Source organism: Bos mutus, chromosome 3 (genome assembly GCF_027580195.1).
Source record: "Bos mutus isolate GX-2022 chromosome 3, NWIPB_WYAK_1.1, whole genome shotgun sequence".
Lineage (NCBI taxonomy): Eukaryota > Metazoa > Chordata > Mammalia > Artiodactyla > Bovidae > Bos > Bos mutus.
The window spans coordinates 114,605,351-114,623,379 of NC_091619.1; the positions used below are offsets into that span (position 1 = coordinate 114,605,351).

Genomic DNA, 18,029 nt, shown 5'->3' on the forward strand with positions numbered 1-18,029 from the left:
TTTATACAAAGTTTTCATTTTAGCTATTATTCCCCTGTCTTCTTTGCATGAATCAGTTTTTTCACTATACAATTAAACAAAAGTCCTAGGAAAGATAAGGAACCCTGGTGGCTCAGATAGTAAAGAAGACCCCAGGAGATCTAGGTTTGATCCCTGGGTGGGAAGAACCCCTGAAGAAGGAAATGTCAACCCACTCTAGTATTCTTGCCTGGAGAATTCCATGGACAGAGGAGTTTAGTGGGCTACAGTCCATGCGGTCACATGACTAAGCCACTAACATTTTCACTTTTCAGGAAAGATAAACCATACCTTCCTATTAATTGGATTTCTAGGTACTTCCTGGATGTCATTTATTAAATAGCTCACATCTTGCCTCTCAACAAATTCAACCTTTTGCCTCATAACACACTGGCCACTTCTAGTGGAAAAACAGCACAGCGAAAGCTGAGCAAGTCGTGGAACAGAACCATTTTTTGTTGAGAACAGAAAAGCTGCCCCAGCACACACAGCCAGGCCCTGGGTTCTCCAGTGGAACACAAAAGATTTCACAGAACAACATCAGGGAAAGCCATGCTCTTTCTGTGTCTGAACACTGACGAAAAGAAGACAAAATAACCAAATACCGCCCCCCATCTTGGATCACAGGTGTGACCACTGTTTCTCTACCAATTACAACTTACGCCATGAGAGTTACTAAGACACCCAAAGGACTACTCCCCCTTCTCAACAACATCCAGTCCAGGGCAAAGTCCCATTTGCTCAAGCCTTCCACAAAACCACCTTTGGCAAATTCAAATCCTGCCGTCAGCCTTCCTGATGCCCTTCTTCCCTGCAACAAGCCACAGTCCCAACTGGTTCCATCACAGGTGTCTGTCATCTTAGCTTTACTTCTGAGCACCATGGCCTTTGAGCCTATATATATATATATATACATCTCCACTCCAGCACTCTTGCCTGGAAAATCCCATGGACGGAGGACCCTGGTGGGCCGCAGTCCATGGGGTCGCTAAGAGTCAGACACGACTGAGGGACTTCACTTTCACTTTTCACTTTCATGCATTGGAGAAGGAAATAGCAACCCACTCCAGTGTTCTTGCCTGGAGAATCCCAGGGACGGGGGAGCCTAGTGGACTGCCGTCTATGGAGTCGCACAGAGTCGGACACGACTGAAGCGACTTAGCAGCAGCAGCATATGTGTGTGTGTGTGTATATATATATATATACACATATATTTTTTTTTAGAAGATACAACAAAAGAGCAATAGCCAACACCCAGTCTCACCTGGAGGCGGGTAGCGCGTGCTGGCCAGGAGCTGCTGTATCTGCCCGGCAGTCAGGGTGGTGAGCGGTGTCAGCAGTTTCTGCTCCAGGCTGGGGAGCTCCCGGAAGGTGTTCACTGAGAACACGTACTCGGGGCTCAGCGAGATCTTCACCAGCTCTTCCTGGTCCACGTTCCTGGCGATCGTGAGTGGCGCCACGCCAAACTGCTTGAGCTCTATGGCCGAGTCCTCCACCTCATCATCCGACTTCCCGGAGGAAATGAGGACCAGGAACTGAGGGACACCCTCCTCAATCCGGCTCCCCAGGGGCCTCTTGAAGATGTTCCTGGCCACGTACTCCAGGGCACCCCCAACGTTGACCTGCCTCCCGCCTTTGGGCCGCAGCCGCCGCACGGCGTTCTGCACCTCGTCCTTGCTGGAGTGGACGTTCAACAGGAACTCCACCCTGGGGTCATCGCTGAACTGGATGACTGCCACCCGGGTCGTGTCGAAGCCCACATCCAGGTAGTCGACCAGCCTCTCGATGAGCGTTCGGATGTACTGGAACTCAGGGCCAGCACTCTGGGACCCATCGATGAGAAAGACCACGTCCCTCTTGCCGCTGACCACTGTGAATCAAATGTTATCGTAGGGCTTCAACTCCACTGGCACCAGAGCCTTTGTGTCTAATGAACCGCCTCCCAGTTTGTCACAGAATTGCCACCTGGCAGGCGAGGCGTCCTAATTCAGACTATTCAAGTTAAAACACCAGTCCCAGGAGAGGATCCTGGGGAATTCAGTGATGAAGAGAAGAAGAGGAAGAGAGAAGAGGAAGAACCAGCAGAGGATAAGGAAGAATGACTCTGCAGGAGGAAGAACCTAGACACACAAGAGCCGAATCTGGACCGAGGGAGCATGGCATTCTAGGAGGGAGGGGGTCACCGCTGTGACAGATGGCACTCATGGGTCAAGCGTAACAGCACCCAACACTGACCACTGGGATTTGCCAGATGGAGGGACTTTGCCCAGCACACTTTCTGTGGAGCAGAGAGAGCTAACAACAGGCTAGGGTAAGTTCAGAGAGAACTATAGGCAGTGAAGATGATGCTTATAAAGGAGACCAGGGTGGGATGATTTGAGAGAATAATACTGAAACATGTATATTACCATATGTGAACTAGATCGCCAGTCCAAGTTCGATGCATGAAACAGGGCACTCAAAGCCGGTGCATGGGGACAACCCAGCGGGATGGGATGGGAGGGAGGTGGGAGGGGGGTTCAGGACGGAGAACTCATGTACACCCGTGGCTGATTCATGTCAGTGTATGGCAAAAACCACACAGTATTGTATAAATTATACAATTTAATTAAAAGAAGTAAATTAATTTTTTTTAATTAAAAAAAAAAAGGAGACCGGGACCCTCCTGAAGGGGAGAGCAGGGCATCCAGGGGGTTTTTACGAGAGAAGAAAAGGCACTGCGTACATATCATGAAAGGATCTATGCAGTACATCGGAGAATCAATGATGCAGGAGACAGGAGAATTGCAGGAGGCACTCTTGAATAGGGAGGAGGCAAACTGTTAGAGGAAGCAGAGATGTTCTTTGATTTTACTTATACTTTCTCAGTGAAATGGAAATCAAGATCACCAGCTCAGAGTTAACTGAAGAGGGAAAGGTGTAGATGAAGCAGAATGAGGAAAAGGTAGAAAATAGTTATCCTGAAGAGGGGGAAAGCAAACGGACCAGGAGCCACACTGCTGTAGAAACGTGCTTATGTTTAAAGAAGCTGCCACACGCGATACCAGCATTTCCAAAGTGCCTTCCTGGGAGCGCCACTGCCTCAAATGCACCACAAAAAAGGTGGTGGGTGGGGTGGGGGATAAAGTCGGAATTTGGAGTTGACATATACGCACCACTATATTTAAAAAAATAACCAACAAGAACCTACTATAGAGCACACAGAACTCTACTCAGTAGGCTGTGATAACCTAAATGGGAAAAGGATTTTAAAAAGAACAGATATATGTATATGTATGACTGAATCACTCCGCAGTACATCTGAAGCAAACACAACATTGTAAATCAATGGTATTCCAATACAAAATAAAAACTAAAAAAAGAGAGAGATTCCTGCAGCCAAACAAGTTTTGGAAAGTGCTCCCCTATTGTATGGGGGACACATAAAACACTTCAACTAGGGAACAGCCAACAAAACCCTCACTGCATTTATCCCACAGCTTCCCCCAATTTATTGGATGGTGAGCCCTGTAGAACATTCCAAGGAAGGCTCACAGGGAGTGCTGTTCTGCATGGACACCAGCGAGGGGACGCTGCCCCCTCTCTCACCCGCCCTAATGGTTTCCTGCATCTACTTTTCTCTCGATTGCTTTCACTCTTGCCTCCCCGCCTGCTGACCCCAGCCTCCCCATCCCTGGATGCAGATGCTGTTGTGAGGCATGTGAACCACGCAGGGGTGACGTTGTGTGTGCCTGTTCTCCACTGTGCCCTCCCAACCCGAGGCCCCAGGGAGAGGAGCTCCTCTGTGGGCCTTCTTGGAAGGGTGGGCCTATCTAAGCCCCCTTTCTTCTGCATCAAGCCTGGGGAAGCGGAACAGGAAGTAGAATAAGCCGAGGTCAGAAGAGCCAGGCGGCCCTCCTGCCAGTTCAGACACTCCCTTCTCTGCGCTGAGCAAATTCAAATGCCATCTTCACACTTGGGCTCTGAGAATACCAACATTTCAGAAACGGTGCCCAAGCTTGACAGAGGCAACTGGGATGATCACCTTCCCTGACCATCGGAGGCTGCCAGCTGAACCCCCAAGGGTAACGAGGACCCGGCATTGCATGGGAGTTTTATCAACTAGATGGCCCCTCTCTTCAGTTATCAGCACAGAAGCCTTCATGCAGAGTTAGGGGTCTGAACTGTAAACCAAGCCCACTTCTCTTTTGAGACTTAAATTTGGCTAAAAACACGACTCTCGGCCTTTCCCCAAGTCGTTTCTGGCCACCAAGGCCAAGCGGCTCCTAATTCTTCATGTAAGCCTAGTTTCCACACCCCATGGAGGAGGAAACAAAACTGAGAGGCCTTTGTAACCCGCAGTCCCAATAGCCCCAGATATTTTAAGGAAGGAAGTGCCAGAGAATTGGCTCCTTACCCGGAGTCGTCAAGGGGGTGACAGACGCCTGCAGCCTGCTCAGTTCCTCGCGGCTGAGCTGGGTCACTCTCTCCGAGATGACCTGTTGGATGGTCCCCAGCTGCCGGAAGGTGGGGATGACCACGGCGAAGTCCGGGATGAAGGAGAGGGTCTGCATCTCGGTGATGTCAGCGTTCCCAATGCCGATGCCGATGGGCACGGCCCCTCCCCTCCTCAGGACCACAGAGGGGCCCCTCACGTCATCCCCAGACCTGTCGGCCGTGAGGACAATCAGGAGCTGGGGGACACCTTCTGCTATGCGGCTCCCAGCGGAGCCCACCAGGATGTTCCTCAGGACGAACTCCAGGGCAGCTCCTGTGTTGGGGGCTGGCCCGCCCAGCAGGGTCAGCCCACGGATGGCTCCGACTACACTCTGCTGATCCATGTAGGAATTCAGGTAGAACTCGGGTCTGGTCCGGTCGCTGTACTGCACCACGGCCACGCGCACCCGGTCTGGTCCCACGTCCAGGCTCTCCACCACTCTCTGGACGAACTCCTTCAGCAGTGGGAAGCCGCTCCTGACACCCTCGGAGCCATCAATCAGGAACACCACATCCTTTTCAACTGAAACTACAAGGAAGACCGCCTCTGTGACTCAAGGCAGAAAAGGGACAATTTCATACCAACCGTGGTACGCTGAGTAACAGCCCCCAAAGATATCCAACTCTGAATCCCTGGCATTTGTACAGAAGAAAATGTTCAGGGGTGGTTAAATTAAGGATCAGGGGCATGGGGATATGTACTGGATTATACAGGTAGATCCACTGTAATCAACCGCATGTCCTCTAAAAGGCAGAGAAGAGGATTAGAGTCAGAGAGAGAAGATGTAAGGAAGGAAGCAGAGGTCAGAGACAAGACAGGATGCTACCCTGCTGGCTCTGCAGATGGAGGGGAAGAGGCTGTGGGTCACAGAATGCAGGTGGCCTCTAGACCCCAGAAAAAGGGTTATCAGCCAGGACCTCCAAAAGGAAGGTTGACATCTTGATTTTAGCCCAATAAAATGGGCTTTGGATTTCTGACCTCTAAAACTTAAGATAGTAAAATCATTCTGTTTCAAGCCATTGAATTTGTCATTTAAGTCAAATTTGGTGGCTTTAAATTCTAAAGGAAATCAACTCAATAAACATTGAAAGGACTGATGATGAAGCTGAAGCTTCAATACTTTGGCCACCTGATGCAAAGAGCCAACTCATTAGAAAAGACCCTGATGCTGGGAAAGATTGAGGGCAGGAGGAGAAGGGGACGACAGAGGATGAGATGGTTGGATGGCATCACCGACTCAATGAACATGAGTTTGAGTAAGCTCCAGGAGATGGTGAAGGACAGGGGAGCCTGGCCTGCTGCAGTTCATGGAGTGACAAAGAGTCAGACATGACTGAGCAACTTAACAACAACAACAAAAATCACAATAATTTTTTAAAGCAGCATAGGAAATTATTAATAATAAAAATATCAAAACTTATTTTAGAATTTTTGTATGTTTGAACAGTATCGTTAACATTCAAAGCTGTACTCAAGAAGAAATGTTGAGGGGCGGGGAGAGACATGGGTTGGCAGAGTCTGCATAACCATCACACCTTATAGATGAGAGATTTCAAATGAGTTGCTGCAAGTCACAGCAGGTCAAGGGAGGGAAATGTAACCCAGATGTCCAGTTAACAACCCAAAACCAACAGTAAATGTGCCCAATCATCATTGAAGAGAGGCTCTAGGTTCTGCATTTTCAAATCAAAGGGATTATATGTGAAATTAATTACGCTTGTTACTACGTTTTTATCACCCAGTGGAAAGTGGTTAAACATGAAGTCATGGTAACGAAGATTAGTACTCAGAAACTTTAATATAGCATTTATAATGGGAATGCGCCTGCCTCAATTCATGCTTTCTATTTCTAATGAAACTAGAGAATGAATTATAACAGTGATCTCCACTTAAAATAAGATATTTGGGAAATATGTGAAGAAGAAGACTCTTAGTTCTAATGGAACCATGTTACATGCCTTTTATTATGCATATAATAAAAGTATTGGTTTTGGGAAAATAAATATTTTTCATCATTGATATGTCTAAATCTTTATAATGCATATTAGGATGAAACAGTCTAACGTCCTTAAAAGTGATCACCCTGATTCTTCTGTTTTTCCCTAGAGAGAAGTTAGAGAGCCAACTTGGGAACAAAAAGTCATATTTCATTGCAAGGAAATCAAACAAGTCAATGCTAAAGGAAATCAACCCTGAATATCCATTGGAAGGACTGATGCTGAAACTCCAATACTTTGGCCACCTGATGTGAAAAGATGACTCATTGGTAAGGACCCTGGTTCTGGGAAAGATTGAAGGCAGAAGGAGAAGGGGGTGAAAGAGGATGAGATGGTTGGATGGCTTCACTGACCCAATGGACATGAATCTGAGCAAATACCAGGATAGTGAAGGACAGAGAAGCCTGGCGTGCTGCAGTCCCATGGGGTCACAAACAGCTGGACATGACTTAGGGACTGAACAAAGAACAACTGCAAAAGTTATTGACCTTTCTTGGAAACCAAGGAGGGCTTCTACCTGCAGACCTGGAGCCAGCAGCCTAGAGTCAGCTCATGCTGGGGAGAGCTGGACTGCAGAAGCAACCAGATGTCTTGTGCCTTACCTGGTGCCGGTGCCCCATTTTGCACTGATTTTAAGAGGTTCACAATCTGTGGTTGCAGGTCTCCAATCTTAGGAAGGGACTCCGCAACCAAAATAAAGGCTGGGGATGGTACGATCAGCTCCAACTCAGCAGGGTCCGCGTTTTTCGCCTGGAGGATGAAGGGCACCACCCCGCTCTGCTTCAGGTTGAGTGCGGGTGTATCCACCCGGTCCGATGACTTTCCCGCCACCAGCAGCACCAGGAACTGAAGCACTCCATCCTCAATCCGGCTTCCAGCGGACTTCACAAAGATGTACCTCTGTGCGTAATCCAAGGCGTAGCCCAGGTTGAGGGCTTTGCCCGTCTTGAGCTTCATCCTCTTCACGAGATTCAGGATCTCAGGCTTATTCTGGTGCTGGTCAAAACGGGACTCCACCTTGACGTCATCACTGTACTGAGCCACTGCAACCCGGGTCCCCTCAGGTTTCACATCCAGCTCATCGATGACCTTGTAGAGAAAGTCACGGGCGGCAGTGAACTGGCCCATGAGGTTGGCTGAGCCGTCGAAAAGGAACAGGATGTCTCGCTTGCTCTCTGCAACAAAAGTGGGTCGTGGGGCACAGTGAGGGACAAAAACACAATAGGCTCCAAACCGACCTCAGCCCAGCACTGCCAGCTTTCAGTCATGGGAATTCAGGCAATTCACCTGATGCTCACTGTACCAGCAAGGGAAGAGAAAACCCACACCAGCTGTCATTCAAATGCCTCCTCTCAAAGCAGTGCATCTGTGCACAGGGCTGGGACCACTGGACCGTTTGCCCAATCTAGTGCCCTGCTTCCTCAACGCTGCAAGCCAGAGAAAGGCCTCGGGGGTCTGTTCTAGCATCAGTGCCAATCATTCTGGGAGAACAGATGGTGTTTTCAAATTGTTACCAACTTCTGAAAACATGGTACTTATCATCCTTGTGCTTAAAAATCAATTCTGTCTCTAGTGACAAAGGCTGCTATGGGTTATCCACCCAAGTGTAACTGACACATAATCAGGTGTCATCAATGCTCTATTTGGATTATCTTTCCATTAAATTTGAGGTTATGGGTTAGAACCCAAGATAGTGTCTATCACGACTCTGTGGATAAGGATCTCTGTCAGTGACTTCCAGTCTGCTGTGGTCAGACTACAGAAAACCCAGCAGCAGCCAGTCAGGGGCTACAATGTGTCACGTGAATATTATTTTCTGTTCAAACCACTCTTAGAACTATTTTGATTAGGCTTCAGTGGGCTCTATCTAGCTACCCATCTGCGTGATGTCAGCAACTGGTGTAAGTAAGGGTCCATAACTCATCATCTTACTAATTTGCCACCATAATCATCATCACCTAGGCTGCCTTTGGAAACCACTTTACCATCACAAAAAGACACAGCCTTTGTTGGGTTTATGACAAAAATTTTTCTAGATACAGCAGATTTGGAATATAAAAACATCCTATCAAGAAAATCAATTCCACTTTTAAATGTTCCCAATGTATACTCATGTATAAAAGGGGATCCAGCTTTCTCTCTCTGTTTTTCTCCCATTTCCATCCGGATTTGCACGCCAGTATCTTCAGAGACGTTGGGGCAAAAAAAATAAATAAGTAAGTAAAAGCTTCTGAATCCAGGGTGGGATAACCTGGGTAGAACATAAACTGGATTTTCTAGACGTTCAAGGACAAACACCCTTTAGACAGAGGACCTAAGCTTGCTGGTACAGTGTCTTGAGCCTCCCTTCAAAAATCCATGAACCAAAGGGACCCCATCATCTCTGCACAGCTCGTCGCCAGCCTCTGGAGTTCAGCCCGGGCCACCTGCCCACCAAAGAGGTGTCTGGGGGTAGGGGAGAGGGAGCCCCGAGCAATTGCAGAGCTTTACCTGGCTGGGCAAGAGGCACCTCCTCCACACCTCCGCTAACATAAGTGGTTAGGGGCTGAATCAGCTGTTGAGGCAAAGCTGGCAAGGAGCTGAAATCATCCATGAGATACACCAGGCCCGGGTTAAAAGCAATCTCCTCAAGCTCCGCCCTATCGGCCTGGCTAGTGCCCACACAAAAGGTCAGGATGCCCGCGCGCGCCAGGGCGTTGGCGGCTTGCAAATACGAGTCCTCAGACTGCCCGGCCGTGAGCAGGAGTAGCAGCTGCGGCACGTGGTCCTGGATCCTGCTGCCGCCAGCTTCGGTGAAGTGGTTGGCATGCACATAGCTCAGGGCCGCGCCCGTGTTCAGGATCGACCCCCCCTGGAGCTGCATCTGCCTCAGGTGAGCTAGCAACTCTGACTTGGTCGGGTAGGTGTTTAGGGAGAACTCCGTCACCGGAGTGTCACTAAATTGCACTAGACCGACCCGAATGTGGTCGCTTCCAACATCAAGGCTGTTAACTAGGTTCATGACAAAGTCCCGCACATAAGGGAAATTGGTCTCTCCGACGTTGGACGATCCATCCAAAAGAAAGATGATATCCCTTTTGTTTACGCGAACTGCAGTGGAGCACAGAAAACACAGTGAGACACACACAACCGCAGAGGGCTTCCTCATGTGTGCCCACATGGGCACACATGCCAACACGTAGAATACAGAGAACACCAGTGAGGCCAAGCACGTCCATCTCATAAAATATGGCAGAAGGCTGCATATTTTCCTCCAGTGGGGGCTGGTGATCGTGAGGGGTACTGATAGCCGAGGTTACGAAACCCAAGTGGGTCACAGAGTGATACAGTGCCCAAGCTAGAACGTTTGCAACCAACCACAGTGATCAGAGTCCTTGAAACGGAGCGTTCCTTCTGCGGAAATGAAAGCTACAAGGGTGCTGTGTCTTTCAGCATCGGTCAGTTTACAGCCACAGACAGAGACAGGTTTACCTGGGCGAGACTGGGTCCCCCAAGGATTCCCCCTACACATCTACACAGAGATTTTTACTTACAGACAGATTAGAAGTGTTAGCCCACGTTAACCTGAGAACACGAGTTCCCTAAGGCTAAAAAAAAAAAAAAGGCAATAAAATTAGGTTGCTCTCATCTTGAAACATTCCTAGGAAGGTACATTTTTCATTCTCTACTGAGACTCCTCTACGGGGAGTCGTGGCCTTGCCAGGCAATAATCCAGCAAGTGCCCATGAAGATTCCTCCTGAGTGAGATCACGGGATGACTGAAACACATTAAAATGCAAAGAAACTCTTTGCTATGCTTGGCCGAGGCGGCCTTCATGAAGAATAAAAGTGAAAGTCGCTCAGTCATGTCCGACTCTTTGCGACCCCATGGATTATACAGTCCAGGGAATTCTCCTGACACTGGAGTGGGTAGCCTTTCCCTTCTCTGGGGGATCTTCCCAACCCAGGGATGAAACCTAGGTCTTCCACATTGCAGGCGGATTCTTTACCAACTGAGCTATCAGGGAAGCCTGAAGAATCAAAAGTATTTCTCAAATCAGAGTGTTTTCCCCAACACAAGCCACTGGAAAAAAAAATTATTTCCCATCTCTTCCCTGATGTTTCTCTAAAATTGGGACCTAACAACTACTTTTAGCCTATTTGTTGCATCAAATTGAACTTCAGCTATGAAAGTGTAGATTAGAAGTTTTAAGGAAATGAGAGAGAGAGAGAGGGAGGGAGGCTTTTGGAAGACCAGAGTGCTTGATGAGTGAGCATGCGTTCATGCACCGTGGGTCATGCATCGAACATTCTTCCAGTGGTAAAGGTTGTGAGCCGGGAAAGCTTGTTTCCATGATATCCATCTTCATTAAGGACGGTGAATTGCACTCATTCAATTTGTAAGCTCATATTTCACTATTGTGTCTTTAAAAATAACTGTTCACTGATAACCGTAATAAAGGAGGGGTTTGGAGAACCACTTGCTTTTTATCTGCATACTCATCCCCTTACTGTGTTCCCCATTGAAGGAATTCCTTCAAGAGAGGAAAGGGCGAATGCTCTACAACTGGTCAGCTTCAGACCATTTACAAGTGGACCATCTGCTTGGGAAGGGAGGAGCCAGGCTACAGCTTGGTGGTTGGGAGATGGGGGCTGGACCAGAGTCACCAGTGCAGACAGAACACTGGGACCTCATGAGGGGTCAGGACTGAGAAGTGAGCGCCTCGGCCAAAAGCTTTGGCCAAAGACAGATGGCCCCTGGTCCTACAGTTTAAGTGACACGTTCTTACTTTATGACAGTTTATGACACACAGTTGTAGCACAGGGCATTTTAAGTCCTGTCTTTGTCAAGTCAGGGTATGATGAAACTCAAAGTAGATCTAGTTGGTGACTTCAGTTTCCATCATTTAAGAGTCTGATCTTAGTCTAACACGAAATAAATTTGCTTATTCCCCAAAGGCTCTGCCTGGAGACAACCCTATCACGTGCCTGACTCCCCACCCCCCCCCCTTACAGACCACCCTATCACATGTGTATCTCCGCCCTATCACGTGCCTGTCTCCACCCTATCACGTGTCTGACTCCCCACCCCCACCCTGCAGACCGCCCTATCACGTGTGTGTCTCCCCGGATCGCGTGTCTGGTTCCCCAGCCTCGTACCTTCAGTGGTTCCAGTGAGGGTCCTGAGAGGCCCGAGCAAGCCGGGCAGCACGCCCTGCAAAGGGGCGGGTCGGAACTCGGTGGCAGTGAACACCAGGGAGGAATCGAAAGCGATCTCTTCCAGTTCAGCCTGGTCAGCCACCTTGTTCCCGACGGCGAAGGCCAGGATGCCGCTCCTCTTCAGCTCCTGGGCGGGCTGGCTGACCGCATCTAGGGACTTACCGCCTGTAACCAGCACCAGAAGCTTAGGGACCCCCTCGGCAGCCCGGTAGCCGGCCGCCTCCGTGAACAGGTTGTTCCGAACAAAATCCAGAGCGGAGCCCGTGTACAAGGCTGAGCCATCCAAGGCCTTCATTTTCCGCACGGCGTTTATGACCTCCCTCTTGCTGGGGTAGGTATTGAAATAAAACTCTGGCCTCACTGTGTCTGCATACTGAGCCACTGCCACCTGGATAAGATCCTGTCTGATCTCCAGCCTCTGGATGACCTTGGCAATGAAGTCGCGGATTGCATTGAAGTTGGTCAGTCCCAGTTTGGAAGAGCCATCCACCAGGAAAACTATGTCCCTCTTGTTGACTTCAATGACTGTAGGTAGCAACGTGACAAGGTAAGTGGAATGGCCTGGCCCATCACGTTCAATATGACCCTCTACATAGCTAATTCCACCCAAGGGGAGCTCCAGTTGTTCTTGCCAATGTCAAGTCCATGGGAGCCCCTGAGGGATTTATCCTAACTCACACATGAGTAACAGCCGTGTCCTTCCCAACTGCTGGCAGGTGGGGCTCCCCAACCCCCCTACCTTCTCTTAGTATGCTTTACAAAACAATCGTTCAAAAATCAGTGTAGTTTTATTCACCATGTATTTAGTATGTTGTCACTAAAAAAGGCAGAAAGCTCTTTTCTGCCAGAAATCCATTGCTGGGGCTTTAGAGGCGAGAATGAAGCCATGGCTCAAGTAATTAAAGAAGTGATCCTGTGGCGGATTCATTTTGATATTTGGCAAAACTAATACAATTATGTAAAGTTTAAAAATAAAATAAAATTAAAAAAAAAAAAAAGAAGTGATCCATTTCTGCTCAGAGGGCCTTGTGTTTCACAACCTTGACTTCATAAACACCTATCATCAAGTACAAAACTCGAAGAGCACCAACACCCTAGTCCCTTCTTTTCTCTGGTCTGTGCCTTGATGTTTGCAGTCAAGGAGAAAAACACTAATTATTCAGCATCATAATCAATGTCAAAAGGAAATAAGTGTCAAAACTAGCAAGTGGCCCAGAAGTATTTTTATTTAAGAGACCTGTGTTGTGAAGTTCCCACATTACGTGTTAAGGTTAGGATAACTCAAAGACAAATCACAAAGCAAAAATGCTTCAACAAGATCACTGCCTCAAAGTGACTATGAACTTGTGTCCACCTGTTGTATCAGCTCTCAGGCAACTTGCCTGAATCTCGGGAACCAAGGCTCGTATCAGACCTCAGCACCTGATCCAGAAACCGGAGCAGGCTTCTGAGACTTGTAAGATGGTAAACGGTGCCCGCAGAGGCAGGTGTGTCTGCAGCTTCCTGGATGATTATCTGAACGTGAGGAGGCCTCCTTGCTCCATGCAGTCAGGTGGATGGTGTGTAACATCCTAGTTTACTTAACGTTTGACTGCATTGCCATTATTGGTCTAGAGTCTCTTCTTTAAAAGAAACATGTAAAGTACCATATACACAAAGCACCCAGGGATAGGCACATGAGGACCACCGCTTTGGCATTAAGTTGTGGTGTCAGCAGTGTATCCCGAGTCCTCCAACTCTCCGTGGAGGCTGCAGACACGTGAAGCCACATCCCCTGCCTCCTTCCTCTCCCTCTCTCCACAGGTACATAAAAGCCACATTTCAGCTGTGCAGGTAATCACGTGTGTGCCTCTAGACACACGCAGACATTAAGCACACCTGAACACATGCACTGTCACACACGCCCCGTCTATACTGTAGGTGCAGGTGCTGAAACCATAAATGCAGAGCTTCTTGTCCTCACTGAGATGTATGAACATGTGAACAGATGCAGAGAAAGGCAGATGCCTTCATCTGCCAGTCACCGGGCTGACTATATCCCATCTCCTCCCCTCCCCCCTGCTCCAGGAAGGGACTTCCTCTTTCTGCTGTGAGAGTCAGGGCCCCAGCAGCTCTGTCTCCCCTCTTTCACAAGGTTCTGCTGGGGCTTGTGCACAACCCCCTTGTCGAGGTGACCCTGAAGGTCCTGTAGCCAGTCGGCTGTAGCCCTCAGCTCCCTGTTGACTGACATCCAGCAGGACGTCGAGTCCCCTTCTGCCCTCACAAGCCAGGACTGGAAGTGGTCATCTCTCTCTTGCTCCTAAGCAACGTCGCCTCAAATGTCCAGTCCCTGCAGCCCTTCCTTGCTGCTGTCTTCCTCTGCAACCACCTAGGGTGACTCAAGTCTACTCTTGGGCAACTCTTTTCAGTGACTCAGGGACCCCAACCTCCAATAAAGCAGATGCTCCTGTACCCTGAGCTTCACTGAGAAAACAGAAGCCCCTGGAAGACTCAGCCAAGCTGGTGATGCTCACCCCCTAAACCAAAGGTTTCTCTAGGCGCCCAGGCATCAGGGAACTCCAGCCCACCTCCTCTCCACAGTTCTGGGTGGGGCCAGGCTCCCTCTCGCTGCAGGACCGACCACCTCCCCTAGCACCTTATTCCCTCTGCTTCTTTTCTGCTCTGTCCTGCAGTTTCTCTGATCAGTCTTCCTTGGGCACTCTCCTACAGCTCTCTCCCTCCTTCTTTCCAAGACAGCCCCCTTTAATGTCCTCCTCTGGCATACTCTGGGAGTAGTTTTTTCATCTTTTGTGATCTGTCTCCCCATTTCACTGTAATGAACCAGCGGCCACATCAGTCTGGTCCACCAGCACTGGGGTCTCCAACGCTTGGCACGGTGTCTGGCACATACCTGATCGCCAAGAATATTTGTAGAATGTTTACAAATGAATTGCAGAGACTAAAGATGTTTTTGTAAGTGTGGAGTGAGAGTTAGCTAAGGAAAGCTGAGATGAGGGCCTGGATTGCCATGGATAAGAACGAACCTGAAACTTCTTCTGGAAGTGGTCATCTCTCTCTTGCTCCTAAGCAAAGTCACCTTGAATGTCCAGTCCCCGCAGCCCTTCCTTGCTGCTGTCTTCCTCTGCAACCATCTAGGGTGACTCAAGGCTACTCTTGGGCAACTTTGGGCAAACTTTCATCCTTTGTCATCAGTTCAAAAAACTGGAACCCAGAGAGGCTGTGTGGCCTGCCCAGGATCACGCAGCTGGGTAACGTAAGACCCAGTACCAAAGGTCCAGTCTGCTGCAGTGGCACTTCCTGAGCATTTACAAAACCTATGGAAGTTGTTCATTTGTTTCCAAAAGCATGCCAGCCGAGGGAAAACCCTTAACATACTGTATTTCAGTCAGACAGGTGTCTGGAAATATCAAGAGAATTTTCAGGATGTAATTTTGCACCAAATCTTAATTTACCCCACCCAACAATATGCCTAATACCACTGGCAATACAGTCTCTGAGACAGGTGAGGTTACCAGTGGAGGGAGCTGGTGCACCTGAGTCCGTCAGACTTTTACCTGCCACTGCATCAAGAGCCACTGGGTTCTTACTTAAATTTTGAAATATACCTCCCCCCTCCCACATTTGTGAAATGTATTTTGTTACATGACTCCAATCGGACATTTTTGCCAAAGGCCCACCATCTCAGTGTAGAATCTCTCCATCAACAGAATTCCTCTTCAGTTCAACAAGAGGAGGGGAAAAAAAGTTCCATAAAGACCCCCAAGTGAGAGCTTTGTTATTTCTTACTTCCAGAAGTGCCACTGCTGCTACCCGTCACTAAAGTGACTCTGGGGAGACAGTTCTCAGAAGCCAGCACAGTCTAACAGTCTGACTTTCAGCGCTCAACCCTGTTATCCTGCAGTAACTTTCTCATAATCGCAATGATCCACTGAGATCCATTTTTCAGACGAGTGCAATAGAGTAGATCACTCCTGCGTGTGTGTGCTCAGTCGCGAAGTCGTATTTGACACTTTGCAACCTCATGAACTGTAGCCCGCCAGGCTCCTCTGTCCATGGAATTCTCCATGGAATTCTTGTTTCATTTAAATAAACAAGACTACTGGAGAGGGTTGTCATTTCCTCCTCCCAGGGATCTTTCCCACCCAGGGATTGAACCTGTCTTTCCCCTGTCTCCTGCACTGGACAGATGGATTCTTTACCACTGAGCCACCTGGGAAGCTCTTGATAAGTAGATGGTATAACGATGTCGCCACGGGGTCGCAAAGAGTTGGACACAACTGAGCGACTGAAATGAATGAATGAATGAATGATGGTGTTGAATAACCTCAAAGTAACAGGTTTGTTGAATTAGCCATGAAAGCACACTTTCTTGACAACTTGTGTTCCACCAAGAGCTTTCCATGCACTCACAGATCTTTGGGGATTTTCTGGAACACGACAACCATCCCAGACACCACATCCAAGAGCTAGCTCATCTAGGAAGGACTGGACCATAGGTACTTACAGGTTCTCCTGAGGCGAATCATTCAGCAAGGCACCAGCCTGACTCCTACAGAACCACACACAGAACACCCACTACCACACAGATGGTGAGAAAAGCATACGTACCTTGGGTGACAATGGTTGGCGGTTGCAAGACAATGTGCCTTTGGGCCACGCCAACAATGTACGGCAGTAATTGTTCCTGGACGTCCCCAAGGCTACGGAATTCCGGGACAGTAAACACCAGGTTGTCATTGGTAGCTATGTGCTGAAGCTCTGCCTTGGAGGCGGCCTGGGCTCCGAGGCCAAACGAGAAAACGCTAGCCTGCTTCAGTGCTACGACCCCGTCTCGGATCTCATCACTAGAAGGCCCAGCACTTATGAGGACCAGCACCTGGGGAACCCCTTCCTCTGCTCGGCTGCCCCCCGCCCGGGTGAAGTGATTCTCCACCACAAAATCCAGGGCAAGGCCAACATTGGCCAGCTCTCCACCAATGAACCCCAGGGCCTTCACTGCATCCAGAACCTGAGCCTTGGTGGAGTAGCTGTTCAAGGAGAACATGGTTCTGGGCTCATCGCTATACTGCACCACCCCCACTCGGATCTGCTGAGTTCCAATTGACAGTCTCTCAAGGAGATTTACAAGGAAGTCGAGAATGACTGCGAAATTGACACTTCCGGTGTTGTTTGATCCATCAATAAGGAAAATAATGTCAGCAGAGTCTTGTGCTTTAAAAGAGAGAAATGCAAAAAATGTGAAAGCATTAGAACAAGTGATCACATGCATCGTTCGGTGTTCTGACATGTTTCTTGAGAAACCAATAAGAAACACGAAATATGGACAAACAAACACATGTTGATTAAGGAACGTGAAATTCTCTTTTAGTTCTGCATTCTGAATGGATAAGAGGCAGCTTCTTAACAGAAATGATGGTGTTCAGTAGGGGCATTTATTTAATAGCAAAGTTTCCTCTGCACCATCTTTGTAGTTAAATTTCAAAAGATCATGTTTACTTTTCTGGGAGAAGTCTTGGGTATATTCTGAAATTTTCTACTGAATTTGGAGGGAACCATAGATGCACAGAACTGTGTCTTACCTGACCTACAGGAGAAAATAAAGGACTACAGTAACAAAGGTCGAAAGATGATTTTGAATTTCAGGACATTTCTGTTATAATCCTCAAATGATCGCAAGAATTTTCTTTGTCCAAATAAATCCACAGCACAAAACAGAATCTCAGATTTAGGCTTCGGTGACTCATTGTCCCAGTATGTTAAATACTTGATTCCTCGAGCAACCATTGTTTATGCTTTGCTTTTCTTTAGAAACCAAAATGGCTATGAACCTTCCACTTTGGAAATATGAAAAGAACTACATCCCCAGTTTTTATTCAAAAATATTCGATACGTTTGGGTTAATTTTTTTCTCAAATAATGTTTTCATTGTGTAAAACTCAAATGCAGACCTGGGGTTGGGATGAATGTTTTCTTCATTGATTTTTGCCTTTGCCTCTATATTCAATCACAAAATGCAGAACAATGTTAAGCAGAGTGATATGAAACCAGTCATGACATAATTATCCAACCTTATTTTTATGACACCCTAGACCTAGCATAGACCAAGTGCCTGACAGGACCATGGGGATCTGGGCAACCCAGAGTTAGAATCAGCTCTGGGCTTGGACAAATGGACATAAAAAGGCTGACCGAGACCTCTTTTCTCCTCACGATGGCAAACATGAAACGTCCATTCTGTGACTGAGAATGGGGTTTCACAGAAGCACTGAGCAAGGAATTGCAATCAATAAACTACCAACCTGGGTGGAATATTTCAAAGCCTCAGCTGGAACGTTTAA

General features: G+C 48.1%; 1 protein-coding gene across 1 annotated transcript in view; it reads right to left on the reverse strand.

The window, feature by feature from the left end:
- The window catches only part of COL6A3 (collagen type VI alpha 3 chain), a 90,950-nt gene that overhangs the window by 49,542 nt on the left and 23,379 nt on the right, over nucleotides 1-18,029 (reverse strand). The window contains 6 exon segments of the mRNA XM_070368546.1: nucleotides 1,283-1,888; nucleotides 4,415-5,023; nucleotides 7,095-7,667; nucleotides 8,983-9,582; nucleotides 11,632-12,216; nucleotides 16,300-16,902. Coding sequence (XP_070224647.1) covers nucleotides 1,283-1,888; nucleotides 4,415-5,023; nucleotides 7,095-7,667; nucleotides 8,983-9,582; nucleotides 11,632-12,216; nucleotides 16,300-16,902 — 3,576 coding nt within the window.